This window comes from Barbus barbus (assembly GCF_936440315.1).
Source record: "Barbus barbus genome assembly, chromosome: 46".
In the NCBI taxonomy this organism is placed as follows: Eukaryota; Metazoa; Chordata; class Actinopteri; order Cypriniformes; family Cyprinidae; genus Barbus; species Barbus barbus.
In genome coordinates, this window is record NC_136724.1 from 5,971,162 (window position 1) to 5,998,607 (window position 27,446).

General features: G+C 37.6%; 1 protein-coding gene across 1 annotated transcript in view; it reads right to left on the bottom strand.

Moving 5' to 3' along the window:
* Positions 1 to 25,960, bottom strand: part of LOC306865160 (rho GTPase-activating protein 21-like) — a gene marked incomplete at its 5' end in the record, with an annotated part of 52,592 nt that extends 26,632 nt beyond the window's left edge. Inside the window, 4 exons of the mRNA XM_079409582.1 lie at positions 615 to 707; positions 19,227 to 19,248; positions 21,702 to 21,887; positions 25,679 to 25,960. Coding sequence (XP_079265708.1) covers positions 615 to 707; positions 19,227 to 19,248; positions 21,702 to 21,887; positions 25,679 to 25,960 — 583 coding nt within the window. The remainder of the gene's footprint in view (positions 1 to 614; positions 708 to 19,226; positions 19,249 to 21,701; positions 21,888 to 25,678) is intronic.
* Positions 25,961 to 27,446: the final 1,486 nt, after the last annotated feature.

A 27,446-nucleotide genomic window follows, 5' to 3' on the forward strand; every position in this document is an offset into this window, starting at 1 on the left:
CAGCACCAAAGAGGCTTACCAGCACCTTAACGTTGGTTGCCACCTAGTTTACAGCTACTACTGCCAAATAAATTCATGTTCGATAAGATGATGGATGAAAAGGAGACACTCGCTTTCAACACTCGAAAAAAAAAAAAATTATAAATAAATATTGTGTATACCTAGTCTGCCGGAAGTTTATATACGCTTTTGTAACAATTTTGGCTACAAACCACCTCTCCACTTCCCTAAAGTCATGTTGTGCATGCGATTCATAGGCCAAAAAAAGAAAACACAAAATAAACAAAGTTAAAGATGAATTTGAATGATATTGCCCCCCCCCAAAAAAAAGATACTATACTGAAAAAAAAGATACTATACTATACTATACTGTCTATAGATACTGTGATAATATCATTATCGTGAATTATCTTTGTCATGATATCATCTACTGAAAATCTGATACCATGACAGCACTACAACGAACCAATCAGAACGATATAGAGGAAGGACAAGCATTTTCTGTTTACTGAGTGTCTGCTACAATGTTAGTGTCTTAATACCCTAATTATGAATAACTGATGACAAGCCTACGCATTAAAAACATATCTCCAGATCCATGTGTCTGTCTGTACCTGTGCAGAGTCCAGCTCCGTGCGCAGGGCCACCCTCTTTCACCTGCTTGACAAAGATGGTGTCCATCGGCTCCAGTCTGTTCCGTTGTCTCCCTGATGGCATGAGACACAGAACAAGAGTTACTAAAGAGTTTAATCTTGTAAAGCATCAAAAACACACAAAATAAACAGGAAATTTCTAATGTAATGTCATACATTAGAAAGGAATATTTAAATCAGGCCTTGGTCCGGCCCTCTCTTTTTCTCTTGCATTTCCGAAACTTGAACTGTCTTACTCACACCATTTTTTTAAGACTCATATCGCACAACGAGACAGCACATGTTAATCTACTGTATTCTAGTCAAGCTCAGTGAATCTTCTGTGGCAATCTCTCACACGCTGATCTGACTAAAGCATACGATAATATAAGATATGATCATGCCTACGTGTGAGAGTGTGTGTACACATATTTGATGGGGTTAGATCATGCTGACAGCTGCATGCCTGCAGGGATACACTGAGGGAAAGTATGTGTGCTGTCTGAAACATTGTAGCTACAAATATAACCTTATATATAATGCATAGAACTGACTGACTATCCACATTATGACGCATTGCACCGAATAGTATGCAATATTAAATGCTAATGCTGCATGCCATATCTGACCTGCTAACTCACCCATCACTGGTAAAAAAGTGCATCATCTCTGTGACAACTGCCACAAACCACATATTGAATTATCAGATACTGTAGGCCAATAAGGATTCTGCACGTTTTCATAATTTTCTGTGCTTAAGGAAAATCTGTGGAATGTTTAAACAGAGCTGACTAACCTAATTATTTAATAAGCAAAGACACATTGTGCAGGAGACAAATTACAATGTCTCTTTTGCTGTTCAAATTCTGCAGAAACCAACTGAATCAAATGATGGCAGATTGTGTGCTGGCCTACATGTACAGCTGTCTGGGACCAGAAAAATGAAAGCCACACCAGCACAGAAAACTGCACTGCAGAAAACATACAGCCACTAAACACACAAAATCACTGATATGTCTTACAAAAATGCTTGCATTAACATAGATATAGAAGTGCAGTATTTGAAGATGTGTTACACTGTTGTGTGGTGTCAGGCTCCCTCTACATGCAGATGAGGTATTGCAGAATATTTTCACCACATACTGAATGATGTAATACCTCACTGACCAAATAGGATATTTAGCACGCTCTGTTTCTGACATACATCTGGGCGTGTATGTGATGTATATGCATTAGTTTCTGACTTCATATCATGTCTTGAAAAACTAAGAGACAAAATGGGTGTTTAAGTGTCAAGTCAATTGTATTTACAATATGACGGTGAAGTGACGTGTGGCCAAGTATGATGACCCATACTTGGAATTTGTGCTCTGCATTTTACCCATCCAAGTGCACACACACACACACAGTAGTGAACACACACCTGGAGCAGTGGACAGCCATATTGCTTTGGCGCCCGGGGAGCAGTTGGGGGTTCCGTGGCTTGTTCAAGAGTCTCACCTCAGTCGTGGTATTGAAGGTAGAAGAGAGTGCTGGTTATTCACTCCCCCCACCGACAATCCCTGAGACTCGAACCTGTGACCTTTGGGTTACAAGTCTCTCTATCCATTAGGCCACGATTACCTAACATAGATTGCTTTAAAGCCACTTATCAGAAAATTCAGCCATGAGCAGCACAAAATTCAGTTTCAGGAACCAGTAGCTTCAAGCAGATCTATGGAGACTAATACAGTGCAAGTGAGTTAAGTGCTGCTGCTACTGTAATTTCATTTGCAAGCTTTAAAAATGTCATTATGCCCCTGATGAGCTAGCCAAAGATAACAGTGTCAAGGAACCAAAAAACAAGTTAGTTTCCTCTAACTTACAGGATGAGCAAATTGTAATTCCAATTCCATATATTACAACTGATAGTATTTAACTTAAAATAATAAATACTATACCAAAAATAGCATGTAGTTTGACCTACAGTCAGGTTGTTGGGCTCTCCTTGTTGAATTGAATGTGCACTTGTAAGCTTCACATTTATATTGGACTAAGCTGTCAAGTAGAGAAGTTATGGTATGTGGTATATGGTATATGGTATGAACAACATCTTTTCTCAATCAGTTCCCACAATGGGGAACATGTTATTATTATTATTATTATTATTATTTCGAGTAGCCCTAATTTATCCAGTACTGAGCATCCATCCATATCCTGTAGAGGGCAGTAATTCATATGACCAATTGATGGTTTTACAGAGTAATAGGATACTATCAATACAGTGGCTCGGTACCAGACCAGGAGGTTAACATTTTATCCCATTACATTTGAATTGTGGTTCAATCTGATTAGTACTGACATCTCGTGAGAGGCTTTGGATAATATGATATGGGCTCATCCTCATCTATTGAATCAGGCTGCCAAGGCTGGGTTTTTAATGGCAGTGCTTTACTGAGAGGTGGAAATAGTCAAGTGCTCCAAAGGATGTCCAACTGATACTATTACATCCATCGACTAATGGGCTGTGGATGTCAATCACAATACTGTGGTAATGGCCATTTCGAAGGTACTTAAATCTGCAATGCTTCAGAAGACTTAGAATATAGAGCACGAGTTGTACACTGATCAGCCACAACATTAAAACAACCTTGTTAATGTCATGTAAGTCTACCTTGTGCTGCCAAAACAACTCTGAAACATAGACTTCACAAGACCTTTGAACTTGTCCTGTAGTATCGGGCACCGAGGCATTAGAAGCAAGCAGATCCTTTAAGTCATGCAAGTTGCAAGGTGGGCTTACATCAGTGTTGGGTAAGTTACATTCAAAAAGTAATTAATTACAGTTACTAATTACTTCCTCAATATTGTATTTAAATTACTTTATTAATTACTCTGAAAAGTAACTTAGTTACTCAATAAGTAACTTAATTATTCAAATTGATAATTAGGCTACATCTTAAAATCCCTATAAACCTTAATAGAAATTAAACTCTTTATTCTTTCAATTTGAGTCAAACATAGAATAGTTTAGCCTTTTAGCTTTAAAACAACTGTAATACTTAAACTGTAATACTTAAGATGTTCAGGAAAAGCCCAACTAGTAAAATCCGTACAGGTTTATGTAAAAATAACACATTAATGTAGGTAAGAATAAATGACAGAAATGATCTTCTCTGCTGAATAAAGCTCAGATACGAGAAAGACTGTAGCCTACCTCAGTTTCATACGGATTAGGCCTACATAATCAGATAATATTCGTTTTCGATTTGAATTCGTTCATTTAAAAGTAGACACTTCAGGCTTTCAGATACAGGAAAGACTGTACCTCGCTTTAGGTTCATACGGATTACTTAATCAGGAATATTCGTTTTCGATTTGAATTCGTTCATTTAAAAGTAGAAACTTCAAGCTTTCAGATACGTGAAAGACTGGTCTCGCTTTACTTTCATAGGGATTACATAATCAGCAATATTAGTTTTTGATTTGAATTTGTCCATTTAAAAGTAAAATTCAAGCTTGTTAGATTCAATTGATTTTAGTCTTATATGTATCTGAGTATTTAAGGTTTCTCTGTGAATCAGGAAAATCTGAAAGTGAACGAGCCGGCATCTATGGCATCTTCTATGGCATCTTCATATGAAGCACCTTTATTTTTAAGAGTGTATGCAGCCCCAAAAAAGTCTTATGCACTGTGTTCTGACACCTTTCTATCATGGCCAGTATTAAGTTTTTCATCAATATGAGCTACAGTAGCTTTTCTGTGTGGGTCACTGAGCCACAGGGGTCACCGATGGCCCTTCCAGGTGCCACTGTAATGATACAATCAATGTTGTTTACTTTACCTGTCAGTGGTTTTAATGTTGTGGCTGATCAATGTATGTAGGCTACTACATTAATGTTACAACCCGAATTCTGGAAATGTTGGGACGTTTTTTAAATTTTAATAAAATGAAAACTAAAAGAATTTCAAATCACATGAGCCAATATTTTATTTACAACTGAACATAGATACCATAAATGTTTAAACTGACAAATTTTACAATTTTATGCACAAAATGAGCTCATTTCAAATTTGATGCCTGCTATAGATCTCAAAATAGTTGGGACGGGGGCATGTTTACCATGGTGTAGCATCTCCTCCTCTTTTTAAAACAGTATGAAGATGTCTGGGCATCGAGGTTATGAGTTTCCAGAGTTTTGGTGTTGGAATTTGGTCCCATACTTGCCTGATATAGGTTTCCAGCTGCTGAAGAGTTTGTGGTCGTCTTTGACGTATTTTTAATTTAATGATGCACCAAATGTTCTCTATAGGTGAAAGATCTGGACTGTAGGCAGGCCAATTCAGCACCTGGACTCTTATACGAAGCCATGCTGTTGTAATAGCTGCAGTATGTGGTTTTGCATTGTCCTGCTGAAATACATAAGGCCTTCCCTGAAATAGACGTCATCTGGAGGGGAGCATAAAAGTTGCTCTAAAATCTTTAGATACCTTTCAGCATTCATAGTGCCTTCCAAAACATGCAAGCTGCCCATACCGTTTGCTCGTATGCACCCCCATACCATCAGGGATGCTGGCTTTTGAACTGAACACTGATAACACACTAGAAGGTCTCCCACTTCTTTAGCCCGGAGGACATGGCGTCCGTGATTTCCTACAAGAATGTCAAATTTGGACTCGTCTGACAATAGAATATTTTTACACTTTGAAACAGTCCATTATAAATGAGCCTTGGCCCACAGGACATAACAGCGCTTCTGGACCATGTTCACATTCGGCTTCCTTTTTGCATAATAGAGCTTTAGTTGACATTTGCAGGTGGCACAGCGGATTGCGTTTACCGACAGTGGTTTCTGGAAGTATTCCTGGGCCCATTAAGTAATGTCAATTACATAATCATGTCGATGAGTGATGCATTGTCGTCTGAGGGCCCGAAGACCACAGGCATCCAACAAAGATCTTCGGCCGTGTCCCTTACGCACAGAGATTTCTCCAGTTTCTCTGAATCTTTTGATGATGTTATGCACTGTAGATGATGAAATTTGCAAAGCCTTTGCAATTTGATGTTGAGGGATGTTGTTTTTAAAGTATTCCACAATATTTTTACGCACTCTTTCACAGATTGGAGAGCCTCTGCCCATCTTTACTTCTGAGAGACTCTATTTCTCTAAGACATCCCTTTTATAGCTAATCATGTTACAGATCTGATGTCCACTAACTTAATTAGTTGCCCACGTGCCAACTTTTTTGAGACCTGTAGCAGGCATCAAATTTGAAATGAGCTCATTTTGTGGATAAAATTGTAAAATTTCTCCGTTTAAACATTTGTTATGTTCTCTATGTTCTATTGTGAATAAAATATTGGCTCATATGATTTGAAAGTGTTTTTGTTTTCAGTTTATTCAAATTAAAAAAATGTCCCAACATTTCCAGAATTGGGGGTTGTACTTTTAATGTGGTTTTATTGTGCTTATTTATATGAAAGGCACAAAATGAATATTCAACAAGCTCCTTTGTACAATATTTGAAGAAAATCAACAACGTGAAGGTGAATAAATTAGAAAAAAAATCAAAAGAACAATTCATTTGATTGTTAAAGCATCTCTGTAGAGTTGAGAAACTTAACGGCTGTAACTCTAGTCTGATCTGAATATGTCCACATGTGCGTTGATGTTTCACACTGCCTGTTGTGCCAAATTCTCTGCTGTCCCTCGGGTGATTCATTCAAACTTCCTTTTCTTCAACACATCAATAGAGGGCAGAGTAGGGCACACTGAAAAAAATGGCTTTGTGTGGACAGGTTTGTGTAACCCCCCAGCGTCTGGAATCTCTTTTGTTAGTCTGTGTGAGTGTGTATGTGCTTGTGAATTAAGAACAATCCTTCCACAACAAACACACAGCTTTTTACTGGACACAATTTGCTTCTCACTAGCTTGCAAACAAAAATCCCCAAAGTTTAGTTCATATCCCAGTGTTTGCTTCTCCAGGGCTATTTCTTCTTTCAGTGTGAGGTATATAAAATAAATGACTGATGTTTTCAGCTTGAACTGCACTCGCCCCCAAAACCCAGCCAGTGTCAACACACTATACGACTTAATGTGAGAAATCAAGGCCTGCTCTGCTGTAGGCAATCTGCACCTGCACCTTAAACTGCTTGAGGAACCAGTGCCAGGCAGTCAGGTATAGATTGCTCTAGGGTTCGTGGGGCAAATGAGTTCAACCCAAAACCAGGCTCTGTGGGAAATTCCTGAACCTCTTGATTTACAGTAGCATACCCGGTTCTGCTCTACCATCTGAAATCACCTTCATTCTGTCACTCAAATTTAAAATTTGGTGAGTAATGGTGTTTTGGCCAGATTTAGTTTGAAAACATAACATACTTCACACTACCATTCAAATGTTTGGAAAACTTTAAAGAAGACTCCTATGCTCACCAAAGCAGCATTTATTTGATCAAAAATACAGTAAAAACTGCAATATTGTGAAATATTTATACAATTTAAAATAAAACATTGCTTTTTGCTGCTTATTTATGTATTTTGTTTTATTTTGTGGAAGCAGTCACTTTTTTTCTCCAGAATTAATTGATGAATATCTGCGTTATTCATGATCGGTATTGTCACTTTAAACATTGTAATGGGTCCTTGCTGAATACAAATATTAGTTTTCAACAGCAGTATATGGTTCCCATTAAAATATTAAGCAGCAAAAACTGTTTTCAACAATTGATAAAAAAATAAGAAATGTTTCCTGAGCACCAAATCAGCATATTAGAATAGATTTCTGAAGGATCATGTGATATTGAATGAAGCTATGGCTGCTTAAAATTCAGATTTACAATCACAGGAATAAAATACATTTTAAAATATATTAGAACATTTTAGACTGTAATAATATGTCACAATATTACTGGTTTTACAATATTTATTAGCAAATAAATGCAGCCTTTGTGAGCATAAGAGACGTCTTTCAAAAAGACTTCAGCCTGAGACAGTCAGTGAAAGAACTTTTGCATACAAAAACAATGAAATCTTTATAATATGCCCATCTCCAAGCCTGATTGGCTGACTGCACACATTCATAATGTGTTCTCTAGCTGATACAATGAGCTCTGCCAAACTCTGCTCTATATGCTTTACTCTAGTCTTTTCCACTCTTCTCTATTTGACCTAATCTTTCCTCCGTCTTTTTTTCGTCTCTGTGTGTGTTATTTTGGCTAAAGTCTCTCGTGCGCAGCTGGCCCTCCTGTTGTTTTGTGTTGGATAATGTTGTTTGGCAGAGGTTGGGAGGACGCCCATTCCCTTGATTCCCTCAACATTACACAGCAGGGCCAAATTCCTGCACAACACAGCACTGACTCTTTCTCTCTGTCTCTCACTCTCAGACAGTGGAGGGAGAAAGGGAATAATTAGGGAACTGGACTTGGTATGCTGCACAAGTGTAAAAGACATGAATGCCTATCATTCATCTGACTCTTGTGAACAGAAAACTGCAGGAAATACTTTGCAAGATAGTATTATGACAGTGCAAAGAAAACCTTGATAGTCCATGAATTTAACAGAAATAACTTTTTTTTCTAATTAAATTTTTCAAATTAATAACAAGAAGTCCTGAATATATCTATATTAAATTCCCAAATATACTCATATCTGTTTTTAATATGCTCTACATGGCAAGCCATCTGATTTAAAATCCAGTATAAACACCAAAAAAATAAATCACTGTGTTATTACCCATCATCACTTTGAGCAGTCAGTCACCTTGTCAGTTGCCTAGAAACCACTCCTCACATACACCATTGATTTCAATAAGAAAGCTGCAAAAGCTGCCATCTCTCTATTGAACACACCACAAAACATGTCGGTAACACATCAATCAATCCAACATAGAGATCAATGTAGTGACCTTTGTCAACCAGAATTTTGAAAATGGCAATACCAGTATCTAGAGAGCATGATGATATACCTATAGGTTGATATATGAGATGATTGACATCTGCTGATAACTGTGCTTACTTACTTGATTGGGAAAAGTGTACAGTCTTTTTCACAAGGAATGCAGGGAAATGTTGTCAGTTGATGGCTTCATAGTGGACAAATGTCAGCCTATTAATCAGCCTTTTAGTACATTAAAGTCTGCTTTCACCCGACAAGACAACCAGGCCTCAACACTGGCCATATCATAAACATATTAAAGTTAACACTAGTTGTATAGTTTCTTCAGTCTGAATGTACATGTAACAATAAATGCTTCAAACACAAGTATGCTACTTTTTTCACATTACTTCACTATATCATATAGGTTTAATTCAGCGAGAGGCATTGGGTTATCTTGGCTATAAAAATAGTAGACCTATTTGAAATGTTTTGAGCTTTGGCAGTCTCAAATAATGAATCAAGAAAAATAAATTACGACTGATATTACTTCTAATATCAGGTCAAGTGCAATGCATTATGGCACATGCTAAGCTCTGTTGTATTACTGCAACCAGCTTAGCAAAAGTTTGCATACTGCACATAGTGTACATACTACATAGGGCCCAATGATTTCCGTGATGTGGAAAATGGAATTTAGCCTACTGTAAAACATGGATTGTCAATTAATTTAGGAAATTTAAGATTAATATATCAAAACATTAATTTCCTCTCCAGAGCATATTTATTTAGCACAATGTTTGATTGTACATTTATATTGAATAATAAACCACAGGATTCTGATCAATTAAAATTAGAATAGACATTTTGGGGAAAATAAAGCCGATAGATTTCAAAGTATTGATTTATTTAAATGTTAACAATAATAGGGCTATTATTGTTCCAATTTAAATAATTACAGTGTTAGATTTATTAATCAAATTGATGAGGCATACATTTTTAATCAGTTCATCTTTAATTAAAATGTATTTAAAAAAAAGTTTACATTTTTAAACAAAACAGAATTTCAAATTAACGAATTAATGAAATTTGGGGAAAAAATTCAAAGATTTCAAAAATATCACTTAAAGTATGGTTCCACGTATGGCTCCAAACATAGGTCCAAACACATAACCAGCACTGGGGGTAATGCATTACAAGTACCGCGAGATATGTAATCAGATTACTTTTTTCAAGGGGTGTTCGATATGACAATTTTTGATCGTGGACGATAAAAATGTCTCCACAATCTGCTTTTGAAGAAATATCATAGTATCGTGCTACAGCGCACATTATATCAGCTGCAGTTCTGGTGCCTCCGTCTCTATATACTGTACAGCGCCACATACATTCACATCAGTGTTAACTCAGCACTAGAGTTACACTCACAAAACACTGCACTTATTCGCAATCACAAAAGTACATTATTTGTGTGTTTTAAAGCCTTGCAGGTTAAGCATTTCATTTGCGCACTGGTCTGACGTGCTGAGCCCGTACACCTGTAACGCACGCGCTAACGCCTGTCTAACAGCGCCTGATTAAGCAACGAAGTTATCTTTTGAACTAATACTGTCAAAACACACAAGGTTTACATATAGACTCAGTTGGTTTTGTCTAAAATGAAAGTAAACAGTTGAGAGAAAAACGGATGCTTGCCTGTATAGTAGATGCGTGCAGGTCTTGACTTAAACTTAAAGCGACACTACTAAACATGCAGCCGACTGTCATTAAAAGGGTAGTTCACCCAAAAATTTAATTTCTTCCATTATTTACTCACTCACGTTGTCCCAAAACTGTATTAATTTCTTTCTAGTGCTGAACACAAAAGAATATATTTTGAAGAACGTGGGTAACCAAACAGTTGCTGGTCCACATTGACTTTGATAGCAGGAAACGTGGTTTTAGTTTGGTTTAGAATTAGTTTGGCTGTACTGTGCAGACAAATTAGTAAAACCAACACGACGAAGAATCGTGATAAAATCGTGATATTTCTAAAAAAAATTGTGATATGATATTTTTGCCATATCGCCCACCCCTATTTCAAGTAACTAGTAAAGCAATGCATTACTTTTTAAATTACAAGAAAAATACACCAGTTACTTTTATTACCGCGGGAAGCAGGGGTGCTGAGGGTGCTGCAGCACCCCCTGGCGTGTAGCCCAAGAAAAATGGGGGTGCGGTGTTAAAAAATAAATCAGTGAAAATTTTATAACGGAAAATAAATAGAACTCAATTTATTAATTTGTATATTCATTAAAATTAATAGAAAAAAGAAGCCTAAGCCTACAATGACAATAAGCAACAGTAGAACATGAATTAAGTTGAATCAAATTGATTGTGAAAGACGTTTCAACATTTGTTGCCATGACTTTTTGATCATATTATTACCTGCACCGTGCTCAAATCAAGAATTAACGACCATTTCTACAGCCACCGCAAAGATACAGCAGAGAAAGATCGAGAGCGTATATTTACCTATATATTTATAGGATATTTTATAGCGTATATTTTAGCAGCAACCAATCTCACATTCTCACATCTGCAGCGCTTATTTTGATCTTTAAAGTTAGATATTTCCTATTCTTGGAACAAAATTAGTGCTTAAGGTCGATTCAGTATTAGGCTCCTCTTATTGAAAAAAAAATCCCACACACAACATCAGCAATACAATGACAAAGTACCTTATATTAAACATAAAACTTTTATTAACTGACTGAATAAGACATACTCGCGTTGTAACAAATAAATAAAAGGTTTTTGGATTTTCCCCTTACTTAAAACGAATGCTTAGTTTGGCTCATTATTGTTATTAATAATAATATTAATAAAGGCTATAGCCTACAATGACAAATTCAATTAGGCCTATATTAAACTTTGAACTTTTATTAACAATATGAATAAGGGAAATATGTTTTACCCGTATTGTAACACAAATAAATAAATCAAAAACACAAAAACAGATTCAGTATTCCTCAAAATGAATGAAAACAGTGAAATGCAAACTGACACAAATATGACACAAACCTGCAATAATTCAGTGTTAAATAACACAAATATCCTTTATGTATAAAATCCCATTGCATTTCCTTCAGCCTCAGGCTTATTCATTTCACTTTTGGTGTCAAAGAGCTTTACATTTGCCAAAATATAACTTTTTATATTAAAAACAAACCTGCAAGCCATGAGCAAAAGTAATGCAAAAGTAACATATTAACACATTAAATAAAAAGTAACTAAGTAACAAAAATAGTTATTTTTTTAAGGAGTTATATTGAAGTGAAGTGACATACTGCCAAGTATGGTGACCCATACTCGGAATTCGTGCTCTGCATTTAACCCATCCAACGTGCACACACACAGCAGTGAACACACACACACCGCGAACACATACCCGGAGCAGTGGGCAGCCATTTATGCTGCGGCGCCCGGGGAGCAGTTGGGGGTTCGGTGCCTTGCTCAAGGGCACCTCAGTCGTGGTATTGAGGGTGGAGAGAGCGCCCCCACCAACAATCCCTGTCGGCCCGAGACTCGAACCCGCAACCTTTGGATTACAAGTCCGACTCTCTAACCATTAGGCCACGACTTCCCTTGTAATGCATAACTTTTAAAAGTAACTTTCCCCAACACTGCACATAACACTGGACCTGTTCATCTATAATCAGGTGCAGGAACAAGCAGCCAAGCGTTTGTGTGACAGCCGAGCCAAAAACACATTGTCTTTTGGGAACCCAGAGCTCTCTTATTTACGAGCAGAGCGTTCTCCATATCTACTGCAGTCAGGCAGCACTAGTGTAATAAAGCAACAGAGACACAAGAGTCCCTGTCTGGAGCGCATCCAAATCAAGTCTGGCCAGTGCACGTAAGGTGGGGTTTTACTGGTCCTCCAAGAATCATGTGGAATTCTATTTGCTTTGTGCTATTGCTCCCATCCCTGTCCTCATGGACGCCACCCAAAACACTGGCAAGAAAAGAAAATGAAATGAAATATCTCTGGCATGTATTTTCACAGAAAAGAAAAACAAATATTTGAACAGATGTTGACTTTTTTATTTTTACAGCATCTTTATTCAACTGTAGCGAAGTCTTAAAGCAAAGCACAACAGGGGGAATTCACTACGAATGAACTGTGACCGCAGATATGAAATATTTATTTGTCCACATTGTTTTAAGGTATAATTCAAATCATACAATGGAGAAAACAAGCTGATCACAAGGGAAAGTACACAGAAATGCACCCACATATTGGCAGAAACTAAGTGGCCTTCCTACCTTTTCCTTGTGGAACTTGAGGGACTTCATTTAAAAATCTGATTCTACACTTCTATGATTACTTTCTACTCAACGATGTTTGATGTGTAATATACAGTACATGAGGAATGCCCCAATGAGTTTTCAAACTGAGCGGGGCTGTTTCTCATTGCATTTGTGGTTGGTTAGGACAAAATATGAATGGATTTTAATTCTAAAAAAAAATGCATGATTAGATTTTATATTATACACAATTAACTTTCTGTGTCGCATCTGGATAGGAAATTGTTTTCTAATAAACCCGTTTACAGTTCGCTTAATTTGTGTGGTTACAGCGTCCTCATGCAAACAGTGATGCTTTCCATAATGAGATGCAGGGTTTGCACAAAAATGCTAAAATGGCACAACTTTTTTAGTCAATTTGCACCAATATGTGAGTCTAACACCCACCTCAGCTCAATACTTGCACAGATCATGTGAACGTGAGAGGAAGAGATGATGGGAACTGAGAGAAATATATTCTGGGCTTTACAACAAACAACAAACACACAAAAACATTGTGTCATTCTTTCAAACACATTTTAAAGGCAGTAAGAGCGCTGATCTCATAAAGCTGTTTATACACAGCTCAAACTGGACGCCATCCAACTATTCCACCCAGATTGTCTGCACGTGGAGAGCAGATCTCCATCCACACACACACGTCAGACAAATAAACATCCTAATTACTGTGAGGAAACATCTAGTTCTATGCAATGATAAGAAGCAAAAGAGGAAGAAAACATCCTAGTTTGTCTTGGTTGGTGACAAATCCAGAGGAAATTTCTGGTATTTCTTAGCAGACTTGAAATAATCTCTACACAGGCAAGTGCCTGCAAAAGCTCAAACTTGATTTTATTCATTGTTGCATTCTGAAATGTACCAGGATGTAACTCATAAAGCAAAATAATCTGTCATTTAAAGGCACAGTTCAACCCAAAATGAAAATTCTGTCATCTTTTGCTAACTTTCTTGTTGTTCCAATCCTTTCTTTTGTGGAACACTCTAAACAGATATTTTGGAAGATGTCTTTTTTCCCCATACAACAAACGTTGGTGTTGTTGATGGATTGAAACGGTTCTTTTTTGTTCCACAGAATAAAAGGTAATACAGGTTTGAAACAGCATGAGGGCGAGTAAATGATGGCAGAATTGCATTTATGTTTGAACTATTAACTATATTTGAACTATTTTGTAATCACAGACTTGTACTGAATCTAGCTAAATCTGTGCAAATGTTTAAGACATTGTTTAAATCTCTTCTAAAGTAGACACATGTTAGATTATCAGGGTCATTTCTCAGGAGAAAAATCCGAGAAGCAGAAGACTTCAGTAAAATTCTCCATTTAATCGTGTTGCTGTCTAAGTCAAACAACTGAAATATTTAAAATATATTATTATTTGTGTTCACTAAGGCACAGATTGCTAAAATAAGGAGAGGGACCAGGGACCAGGGTTCTTCTGACATGGGCCAGTAAGAAATCATCTAGCAACCACACTGTCAGAAAAAAAGGGCAAACATGGTACCTTTAGGGGTACAAGAGCTTGTCACTGGGGTAATATCTTCAAAGGGAAACATTTGTACCTACCTTTCCACTAAAGGGTGCATATTAGCAACTTAGAATAGTAATATGTGCCCTTAACTTACATTATGGTACTATTATGCACCCTTTAGGGGTAAAGAAGGTAGAAAAGGTTTCCCTTTGAGGGAACTGGCCCAGTGACAAGCTGTTGTACCCCTAAAGGTAACATATTTGCACGTTTTTGTCTTAGAGTGCATGTACCAATGCTTTAGCAATCATTCAGTGCACACTCTGAGGTTTGAAGAGTACTGCCCTTCAGCAGAGTAATACAAGCTGCCAAATGAAGGCATGTGTTACACATACAGGCAGCATCTCCTTAACACTACAATAAATCTGTGTGTGTTTGTGAGAGAGAGTCTCAGGTTACACACCCCCGTCGCAGCGCTCTCTGGAATGCACCATTTAAGAACAGTTACGAGAAATTTCTGCAGCTCAATTTCCTGCAAGAAAACCTCTTTACCAAATCTGTCACTGAAAGGCCGATCAATTCACTACAGTCCTTCTGGAAAACATCCCTACACAGCCATCAGTTGTAATATGCCTTTAGCTTTGCCTGTTAACGGTTGTGATTAGTGCTTAATTACTGAAGACTATTTAGCATGCTGAAATTATTTTATCTGTGAATGAGTTTTTTTTTTTTTTTTTGGCTGTAATCAAATTCACAATAAAGTAGGCCTTAAATGGCAACATATTTACAAAACTACAGAACTACATACATAAAAAAATGATAGCATACAAATGATAACTGAAACGCTGTTTTATTAAGTTTCAGATAAAGTCAATAAGATTAAAGGAATCCTGAAGCTGGAAACAGAGTTGGCCAATCAGCATCCAGAATGGAAACTGATGTGATAATATATAGGCTCTATTACAGACAAACTCACTGTGAGTATGCAGGACTTTATATACTGATCTCATACTAAAAAGGTTTCTATTGCAGGGAGATATGTTGAATAACTTGTGTGTATATGTGTAAGTGATTGTGCAGTAAATTGACGAATATATGCAGCAGATGAAAGCCAGAGCAGGTCTTCCTGCTGTCATGATGGACATGATTCGGATGTGAATGAGGAGAAATGTGACAAACACTGCAGCAGAACAGAGAGAGAGAGAGAGAGAGAAAGAGAGAGAGCGAGAGCAAGAGAGAGAGAGAGAGAGAGAGAGAGAGAGAGATGGCGCTTCCTTGACCAGACTGGACAAAGAGATAATTTAGACGTGCATACAGTAATCTGAACACTATAAAATGTTTATTGCAAATAATTCAATGGCTATGTTTCCAACAAACTATCTATTTAATGTATATGCAAATTTTGAGTTTGCACTTAAAGAAAATATGAATTGAAATAATTGATATGCACACAAAAATTCACATTAAAGTTAATGCACAGATGGATTTTCTGGAAGTCAAAATGTGCTGGGAACAGATGATGGAAACAGTTTTTCCACATAAACTATGGCAAGTTTGGACCATTTGGACACTAAAGATGAGGAGAAGTACTGTAAAGTTGACAGGTTTCAGTGTTTCCCCTGCCATTATATTAGGGGCGCGCCAGATCACAACAGAAGTCATTTAAAGTTACCTTTCCTATAGAACAGGTCTATACCTTGTTCTTTTATTAAACAAACTACATAGCCTTATGTTATTTATCTTATTTACACAAAGGCATGTCATTAAAGTCCCTTTCAAGGAAAGTCTGTTCACTTGTATTTGCAACGCCTCCAGAATTCAAAAAAGCTCAACAAGCTCAAGCAAGACCAAGTCCTATCTAAATGAATGGGGGAATGCTGAAATCTCTATCCAATCTTAAATTACGTATTTCAAATCAGAAACAAAATCTGAAATGAACTGCCCCATGAATGTTTTTTCTTATGCTCAAATAGCATTTAAAAAGCGTATTTTTCCGGCTAGACCAGCCAATGCGCATGTGTAGTTCCAACGCGCTTATGACTGTGCATGCTCATCGGCTGCTCTAGCCTCTGGTTTCTGTGGGAACCGGAGCTTCTAACGGCCGCTGCAGTGACGCAATGACTTTACCAATCAACGATTGACTCCTCAAAGTCACCGTAGCACCATTTTGGAGAGTATCCGCTGGACACAAACTGCATACGCTGTTCTGTGTCAGCCGCACCACACAGATATGCTGTTTTCGTTCAGAACAAAGCGTAAATACACGTAGAAAACGTATCCGTGTGGCGCAGATGACACAGAACAGCATACGCAGTTTGCTTCAGTTCGGGGTCTGCAGCATTTTCAAAAGTCTCAGTTTTGGACCTCGAAAATGCCGGAGTAATGTAAACGACAGGCATAACCGTAGCAAAAGTTATGCATTTTAAAACGAAAACGCACTAGTGTAAATGGGGTCTTAGTGTATCAACAATCAGTGCCAATTTTAATTAAACAAACTGCATAGCCTACGAGAGTGTGACAGTTACATACTGCATGTAATTTCATGTAAGCATGATTTAAAAGAATGTTTTGTAAAATAACAGTCTGACATTAATTGCAATCATTAACGTTATTAACAACAGCCCTATACTGTTGAACCAATGTGCTTTAAGCTAAAGAGTCGTGAACATGTTACTATAGTTTCAGGAAACAGTCGCAACTAGATAGTTAATTTCTCGTGTTACATCATACTATGGTAGTTAAGCAGTGAGTTATGTCACTGAATGTGAAACCAGCCCTGGTTAGGACATGATGTTAGGGCTAACACTGAAAGACTGAGAAAGAAACTGCCAACAAACCGTACAGATCTGGACAGACCTTGCCAGGGGCTCCAACACTGTGAATATCAAACATCTGCAACCCTCTTCTCATATACTGTACATATACATAAGCAGAGGTGGGTAGTAACGAGTTACATTTACTTCGTTACATTTACTTGAGTACATTTTTTGGGTAACTAATACTTTTAGAGTATATTTTAAAATGGGTACTTTTACTCTAACTCAAGTATATTTTTAGAGAAAAAAACGGTACTTTTACTTCGTTACTGTGGGCGACTCTCCTCTCGTTACTGTATCTTAATGCAATACAAGTTAAAAATGCTTCAGTTTATTCCAAACGCGCCGTCTACTTTTCTCTGGGCAATGAACGATGCCCATTCGATTCTGTTTAAAGGCTTTATCAAACCAGTTGGCAAACCAGTGAATCGGTTCGCGAATCAGTTTGAATGATTCGTTCAGTTCCCTGCCGCACGCGCTGAGTCTCTGAAGCGGATCTCACTCAGATAACAGAGAGTTTAAGAACATCAAGAGCGCTGAAGACGTGGCTTTGGATCTACAGTCAGTTGAAAGCAAATCTGCAAAGGCTTGTTTGCTGGAGCTATATGAAGATCTTTATTAGATGAACACCGCGTGTGCTGTCTACTGTTCCACAGGTATAGGCCACGATACCACTATGACATTACCAGTTTGTTGTACATGTACCTTACATTAAATACAATGTATAATTTATACATTAAATAAGCTGTCACAGAGTATGAAATGAACACCCGCGGAACCCGCGTTAGCTCTGCGCAGCGGCACGCGGCCTGTTCTAGACACAATTAATATTCATATTTTTACAATATTTACGCTTGCAAAAATATAGGCTACATTTGTTTACATTTTGCAGAACAGAAGATCCGTCAGTATGCATTTGTTTCGTTATGTTCAGAGCAGTCATGTGAGGCGTTTTCAGAGGTTATAGGATAATACATAATTAATTTACTTTAAAATATAATTTAATTCAGTGATGCAAATCAGAATTTTCATCAGCTGTTACTCCAGTTTTCGGAGTCATATGATCCTTCAGAAGTCATTATAATATATCGATTTATTACCAGTGTTGGAAACAGTTTTGCTGCGTAATATTTTTTGGAACCTGTGACATATTGTTCAGTATTCTTTGATGAATAGAAAGCTAAAAAGAGCAGCACTGATAATAAATCAACATGATTTCTGAAGGATGAAAATTCTGATTTGCATCACTGAAATAAATTACATTAAAAAATATATATATATATTTTGAACGGCAGTGTGTGTGTGTGTGTGTGTGTGTGTATACACATACACATTACATAAATGTAATCTATATATCTAAATAAAAATAGACTATATTCAGTACCTATATGATCCAAAGTAACTAGTAACTAACTACTTGAGTAGTTTTTTTATCCAATACTTTTTTACTCTTACTCAAGTAACTATTCAGACGATTACTTTTACTTTTACTTGAGTAGAGTTTTTGGGTACTCTACCCATCTTTGCTCTACTATGTATATTTCATCCTCACTCTTTCACCTCAGGTTCACCTCACAGTTTCTGATCTTTATTCTGCTGTTTTTCTACTGAAAACAGACCTGTGTACATTCTACTACCTTGTATGATTTGTAACTTAAAAAACAGTCCTTTGCAGTAACCAAACACCAGCCCACAGCTGATCAACTGCCAGAGAGCACGCTGCACTGCCAGCTGGGAGTTTTCCTGCCCCGGGCGCGAGCTTTAAAGATTCCCAGCAATTCACATGGTGCAAGGTCAGACACAGGCCATTGAAGATATAACACCTCACTCTGAATTTCATGACAAACACAGCAGATATAGACCTAAATTTCGGAGAACCTCCGACCCACTATTAGGAAGCGTGAATCTGGTTTTTCAAAGAAAAGATCTGGACCAAAATCATTAACATGGCTATTCTTGCAGTGATTATCTTGCTGTTAGCTATGATCTTGTGATGTTTAATTCTACAGTCATCTCAGTCAGTCCAAGAGAGCCATGTTCAATGTCTCAGAGAAAAGCCTTAAATAAACAAGCACAGTGGAGGTGGATCACAGAATGGTTAAACTCACCTCTGCTGCTATTGTCTTCATCCTGAAACAGAGAGAAGATAAAAGAGTGTTAAAAATGTTTCAAAGACATTCATGAAATCAAGTGCTTTGTGGGGCTGGAATCATGTTCCATTTGAAGTGTAATCCCACCGAGACAATTAATAAATATGTCTGTGAACAAATGTTATTTAGTCTCAGATCCTTCATTTGAGCACTTGGTAAAACCTAGTTAAACATTCCAGAAAATCTTAAAGTGACATAAATAAATACACTCATACATACATTATGCTTGTAAAGGCTGCAATTATTTGATTTGAAATATAGCAAACTAAATATTGTGAAATATTATTATAATTTAAAATATATTTTTTCAATTTAACATAAAAACATAATGTATTCCTGTGATGGGAAAGCTGAATTTTCAAGCTGTCTTCAATGTCACATGATCATCATGAAATTATTAATTTGAAAAGTGAAAAATGGTATTAAAAATTGATAATAGCATTGAAATCCTAATCCAATCAAATCTTAATGGATGGATCAAGTCTGGCCACCCAACCGTTTTTTTTTTTTACTTGGAAACATTACTGAAGTTAAATGTGTTACAAAAGCTGTTTAATGATGCAAGGAAATGTTCTCTCACTTTTATGTGTCAAACAGATTACTGCGAATCACATGTTTGCTAACAGAAACTAATCTGTAAGGAAGCAATATCTGAAGCAGCTGATGGTAACAGCATTATCTAGACGCTTCATTTCCACCGACTGGTGATGGTGAGAGAACAGAACTTTAATCTCTTTATGGGGATCGTGTAGTTTTTTGACTATTACCATTAAGTCAGGTCAACTTCATAGCTTAATGTGTCCGGAAAAACAGCCTTCTGGCCAACATGTTAAACATCCATTTATGTTTAGGAGCAGAACAATCTGAGGGCTCAAGGAAAAATGGTGTGCGTATCAATAGGTGTCTCAATCTAAATTCGTAACATCTTTGATTTGATGCCTCTATCTACCTGGCAAATCCAGAGATTATTTCTTCTTTGGAAGTGCTTATTGTAGCAGCCTGGGAACTTTTCCAGGTAAATCTGTGCAATAATTGTGGAAATCCAGACAAACAGATTAGACCTGAACTTTTTTGCATCTTGTGTTTGCCATTTTTGTGAGCAAGATGCATTATGACCTGATGCAACTTCTAGGAGTTTGGCTAGTGTGCAAGTCATGATTAAACTGTACCGAAATGCTATGCTCAACAACTTTGAAGATCTAAATGGCAATTAAAACTACGAAAACAGTGGCTGGTCACATTACATGTTGGTCAGATGGTTTCTTTCGGAATAAGGTGCAAAGTGAACCAGTGGACTGGATTGACAATACTGATTTCTCGATTTTAATTGACTTTCATTTTGATGAACCAACGTAGATTCTTAAATCCTAAAATTAATCTAGTTTTCAACTGATGCATGAAAACAAACTTCACTAAACATTATTTTTAGCGCACCTGCCATCCAATAATTGTAATAAGCTTTGTTCCTCGGTACTTCTTATATGAAACAAAGTCTCAGTTTTCACATTTTGTCAATTTTATAACAAATTTAAAAAATATATGCATGTCAAAATTCAAATGATTTGACACTCTTTAATGTGACTTGACAGATTTCTATAGACACATCAATCCTCAGGAAAGCATTTCAATGTCCATAACTCGTTAGTTAAATAACGGTAGTATTTGCAAAATGTAAGCACTATATTCATTACAGTGATGTCGTTATTTTTAATGCAATTAAATCTGTCATGAATTTAAGCTTATATATAAATTAAGTTTATATTTCAAAAATGAATTGGAGTAGACTCATATTATATCATAAAAACTTTGATATAAAAATGCCTTATGTGCAATCTAAATGTTTATATAAAACTCTGAGAAAGTTTTATTTGAGTGCTGATTATCAAATATTTTTTATTAACCAATTATTAAATGCACTTTATTTTCGGTTTTTGACTAAATGAAAATGTTTTGGTTTTAAGTAAAAAATTTATTTCAGTGTTTCACTGCTTCCAAAAGTATCTCATAAGGTAGCATATAGTTTACAACAGGCTTGACAGCAGCTGACGAGGATTTCCTATAGGATCCCATACAAACTGGATAAGCTGACGGAAATGGCACTTTTGAGAATGGACATCTTTAACACTGCAGTGGAATATGCTGAGAAACAGCTTTCTACAAACCACAGTTGAATACATTAAGAATTCACAGCGCAGAGAAACAGGCAAAGCAGCACTACGCGGTGTTATGAGGCCCGGTAGATGTTATTTTTTCCCTGCTTGAGATGCAAACATCATAAATTCCCCTATTAGCGTATGAGGAAAAGCACTAAGCATTTAGATTTAAGCACATCTCTGCCAGTCTCTGAAGCTAAATTATGAGGAAGTAAACTGACAAAACCAATTGATCCATTGATCTGGACCGCACTTCTGTGTATGTTTGCTGTGCGCTGACCTTGAGAGAAGACTGTACGGCTGACTCGGGTGGGTACACGATGAAGTGACGGAGCGTGAAGCCAAAGCCGTGAGATGTACGGCGTAGGTGCAATGTTTTAGGCCCTGGCCATGAGAAGGGCTCCTCTTCAGCGGCCGGAGACAGAGCCGATGCCTCGCTGCGCTCACAACCATCCTTTTGTTTAGCCTGAGAAAGAGAACAAACACTTAATTAGTCATTCAGATACATTTATCCAAAGTGGCAGCACACTAATTACAGAGAAAATCCACACAGAGGAAATTGAGGTGAAGTCTTTGACTCAAAGGCCCTCATTTATCCTAAAGCTCTACAGTCAGTTCTTACAGTTACCATTATTCAGATATTTAACCACCCATCTGAGTTTGAGCTTACAGCAGGCCGTGTAGATATATTTAAGGTTAAGAGAACACTTATTTATTACTTCACAGAACAAATCTCTACACACATACTCAAAATGTGTTTATTTTTTCCTCCTCTATTTAACTACTAACATTTAAAGTATAGGCACTTTTGTGAAACAAAATAAACATTGATAACAATATGTGTATGGACCAAATATTTAAATCAGCATACTAAAATGATTTGTGAAGGATTATGTTAGACTGAAGACTGGGGTAATGGCTGCTGAAAATTCAGCTTTGCATCACAGGAAGAAATTATATTGTAAAATATAGAAAACATTTTTTTTTTTTTTTATCAAATAAATGCAGCGTTGGTAAACCTAAGAGACTTCTTTCAAAAACACATCTTTATGTTCAAATTTACCTTTATTATATAGTTTACTTTTGTCTGAATATATGCCATTGTTTTATTGCTTACACAAAATATGATAATAGTAAAATTTTATTCTGGAGATGAAAATCACAAACAAGATTTTGTGAAATTAGACATTTGAGTACAATCCTTATAGTTACTGACCCTTGTCATAATGTGACAACTAACCCCTGTCTCACCTATGATGAAGAGCACTTCTCTTTTCACAATTTACAAATGAATCTGCACTTTATTTTGCCATGTGTGCAGTATAACACTATTGTCAAATCAAGAAAGGGTCAAAAGAATTTAAAGAGTATGATCTCCAGAGGGTCTTTCCTAATCTGTTTGACCCAAAACCGACATGCTAATCAGTAAGAGTGAAAAAGAACTGAAAGGAGCTCAACATTGCACAAAGCACTCTCTATCCCAATGAAGCAGCAAAACATTTGCCTTTTTAACCTGGAGCATCAGCACTCACTTCGAGACTCTTGGTGTTCTAAATGATTTTCACAAGCATTGAACTGTATTATGACCAGGATATACAGATAAACTGTTACTTATGAGCAAACCATGAGACCCAGGAAACAAGCTACCATTCAAGAAGTTCATAAGAGTTCAAAATAAATTCCTGTACCACTAGCAACTGGCCATTGTTTTTGTAAGTATTGATAAGAAAAAAAAAAAAAAAAAACGTTTTTACTGTGTTAAACTGTGTATTATTATGCTTATTAGTGTACCACTTCATTAGCATGCTAATATCTGACTCAATATTAATTAACTGTTAAGTCTCTCATGTGTTTTATATTTGGCATGCTGTTAGATGGTTCAATTGTTGCCTTAAAAATCAGCAAGGCAGCTCACTAGGTTTGGGCACAGAGCTCTTGTGCCCTGTTATCATGTCATTCATATGGTATCTGAAAACAATGGTTTTCTCTTAAGGGCAGAAGGTACTGAAACAGAGTATCCTGTGAGTGTTTATAAAGCATCGCTGACATGATTTTACACTTCTCAAATATCTGCCATGACAATGACGGTCACACTGAAATGTCAACTGAGATATTTCTTTCCTATTATCAATGATCAACACATATACCACGTACATCACGACACATTCTGTGTTATTTTTTTCCTCCTAGGAAACTCGTGTCATTTAGGCTACATTATGAAATAATGGCAGTAGAATCCCATTCCGCCACAGGGTTTGTGTTTGTGGTGGGCTCTGACAACACCACACTGACTCTGGGTCACTCTGGCTGCCAAACAGACCAGACTGTGGTCTAGCCCTGCAGGAGATGGATGTATTATAAGGGAATGGATGTATTGTAGCTTGTGGCTGGGATCAGGTACAGACAGCTGTGGACGTCTCTAGAGTCTGGGCTGGACTTTTACATAACTGAGCCTGAAAATTACATCACCGGGATTTAAATCACTTACATCCAGTGTTGGACACAGTCCACTGCAAGATCTCACAAAGAAATGGATAGAGAAGTTTGGGATGGCAAACTAGCATACTAGTATGAAGTGTAGTAAGCAATATGCATATTGTAGTGATTTCTGTTTATCCTTCTTGTTCAATTATTTGAATCACTGACAAAAAGGGAGACATTTTCACAGATATTTGTCTAGATCTCCCCACACAACATATTTTTGAGCTCAATTTCGGAACTTTCTGGCATCATTCAGTATAATTATAGGTTATGTGAAGGATTCGTATTCCTGTCTTTGCTCTGGTCCACCTGTGAATGCTACCTTGAATCATACACGTGATTTTCCAAAAACACCCACTATAACATTAAAACATTCCTCTGCCTTTCATTTTTCATTTCCCTACCATTAACCAGTCATATTCTCTATGTGGTGGGCACACAACCCTGTTTCCAATGCTAAATTTAACCTGTTAAATTATACATCTGGAAAAAGCTCTCGTCTGAATGGCGGAAAGTCCAGAAGTGAATGGCTGCCCTGTGTGAGACTCCTTCTCACCAGAAACAGCATCATACAAACCATCCAGTCCATCAAAGAGCACGTATAATACACACAATCTCATTGGTCATTGGTTATATTTAAGATCCTCCAATCACATGCTCTGATTTCACTAGCATGTGCATCTATTTTTTTTTTTTTTTTTAAGTTCCAGTTACATTGGGACTTGTAATACCAGAAAAGTTGGCATGGCAAATTTAGCCAAGCTACGGTTCATCTTTACAATCTGCTGGATCTCGTTTGTTGGTCTAGAAAGCAATGAGATTACATTTAGATGGTTTCAGATGTCACCTGAAATATTCTTAATATTTATCTTAAAAAAAGACCCTAGCAATAGGACAATATGGCAATATTAGAGATCTCAACATGGTCTCAAACAAAACATTTCTCAAAAAATTTCTCAAAATGAACTCAAACGTTCTTTATCAAATTCTTCAAAGACCAAATGATTCATTTTATAGCTCTATTCCCCTACCGTCAACAACTGTCTCAACTGTCTATTTTGTTTTCTCTTGAGGAACGCAAGGAGAAACATCTGAGACAAGACTGATGGTTAGCTAAATGAAAAACTTTAATCCATTTCAGGGAAGTCTCCTGAGCTATGATAGAGCAACCTTTAAGCAATAACATTTTCTTGCAAATGTTGTCATGACAAAATGCACAAATATGCATGTGCTTCCTGTAGTTATGGCAAGCGTGAGTCACACTTTAGCCACAGTGGAGCTCCTGGTGAACACAGGAATATCTTGCTTTCCCAAATACACACACTTTTCCAAACATAAAAGCAACTTAGCCACAACTCTGTTCTCCAAGTGAAACAATTATCCATTGGGTTTAGGTTAAAAATGTGAGCAATTACCCAATACCATGTCTGTTCAATCCCAAGGTTGCTCTACCGGGATGGCTGCTTACATAGGAACAATAACTGAAACATGAAACCAGGGCACGTACACAGTCTTCTTGCTGTGAAAAATATGTTACATGTTGGCTCAATGTAGGAGACCTAACCGACCACACTGGATGTCAGTTGTTGGTTGCAAAGCATTCCTGAGAGCCATCTCCTCGCCCCCCTCAGCCTCGTGTAACTCAATACGCTGCTGGGAGCCTCTGCCAATGTGAAACCCCTCCATCCCGCTGCAGCACCAGACTGTCACAATGAACCCATCTTCTCTGGTTTAGTTCTGCTACTCTTAACCTACAGCAGATCCAGAGATCCTTACCCAAGACCGCATGCAGTTCCTCTGAGATATCTTCTTCAATTTTCGCCAAGAGATGCCATTCTGGGCCTCCCGAAGCCCCAGTTCCACATCACCCCAGTATGCCCTGGCCAGGAGCTGGAACCAAAGGCAGGAAGTGTCCGATAAACAGCCGTCCACCCCTGTCAGACAATCCCAGGGACAGTCCCCTATTGCGCAGGAACACCCTGGTACATCCATCTGGTCTGGGCCGTCCTTCCCGGGCAGAACGCAGTCAGTACACGCCCCATTCCTCTGAGTGAGCATGGCAAAGCCTGCTGGTCCCTGCTATGACTGCTTTCCTCTGCTGATCCTTCTAATGATGTGATTCTTTCTCGCTCTTTGCGATCCCTCCCTCTCTCTCTTCCTCTCTCTTTCAGAGTGGGAAGGAGTGCACACGCATGAGGTTTCCACTGAGACACGGAGCACGTCAAGGAGAGAGTGAAGCAGGGAAAGAGACCGTCAGAGCTCAAACCAGCGTACCGCAAGCACAAACATATGCCTGCGCTGGACATTTGCAATGTTTCTTATTTGATTGTTCTCCACTGCTCAAATGCAAAGCTAATATACTGCCTGTCTCAAATGTACCTATAACCCTGAGAATTTGGGATGCAACACATCCTGCATCATTTTTGCAACAGAACATAATAGTGCGAGTTATTTACTAGAACAGACTTGGTGGTAGGCTCTTTTGGCTTGGGCCAGTAAACAACCACACATAACACCCTAGCAACCACTTAATGCACTGAAAGTCACCTAGAACATACTAGCATTGGAAAGGCAATTGTTACACTGGAGAGTAACACACTTCTCACCAGAAGATGGCATCCACAGCGGAATTATAAAAGTCAGGGGTTCTCAAGGACCTAGGCTGGGTGAACCACTGAGAATGGTTATGAAAAACTAAGAGAGTGCCTTTATGTTTTTTTTTATCTTTAGTGTGGAATATATCTGTTTGTGCTTGTAAATGATCTACAAAGCACAAAGTTAATCTCTCAAGTAGAAAATACTTGACTGAAACGCCTTGTTTGTAGTCCTGCCATTATTTCTGCTACATCCCCATGTTATGTGGGGATGCAGTCGTGGCCTAATGGATAGAGAGTTGGACGGACTTGTAACCCGAAGGTCGTGGGTCTCGAGTCCTGGGTCCGGAAGGGATTGTAGGTGGGGGAGTGAATAACCAACACTCTCTCCACCCTCAATACCACGACTGAGGTGAGACCCTTGAGCAATGCACCGAACCCCCAACTGCTCCCCGGGCTACGCAGCATTGGCTGCCCACTGCTCCGGGTGTATGTTCACTACTGTGTGTACACTTGGATGGGTTAAATGCAGAGGACAAATTCCGAGTATGGGACACCATACTTGGCCACACACCACTTTCCCTTATACATCTGCATAATCAGTACACAAAAAAGAAAAATAACGTCTTTATTCAACGTCTTCCACCATTATTGAGAGTACCATGACCTATGTGTGTGGTGCTGCTGACGTAGAACATAGCTTCATAAAATACAGCTGAACCACTGATGGCACATGGACTAGCCTATTTTGTTGATGTTCTTGGTACCTTTCTGGGCTTTGAACATGGTAGGACCCTTGCAGTCTATGGAGAGTCATAAACCTCTCGGATTTCATAAAAAATATCTTGATGATCAAAGGTCTTATGGGTTTGGAATGACATGACGGTGATTAATTATATTAATAATTATATAAAAATGTATTTAAAAAATATTTGAAAATGTCTTGGCTC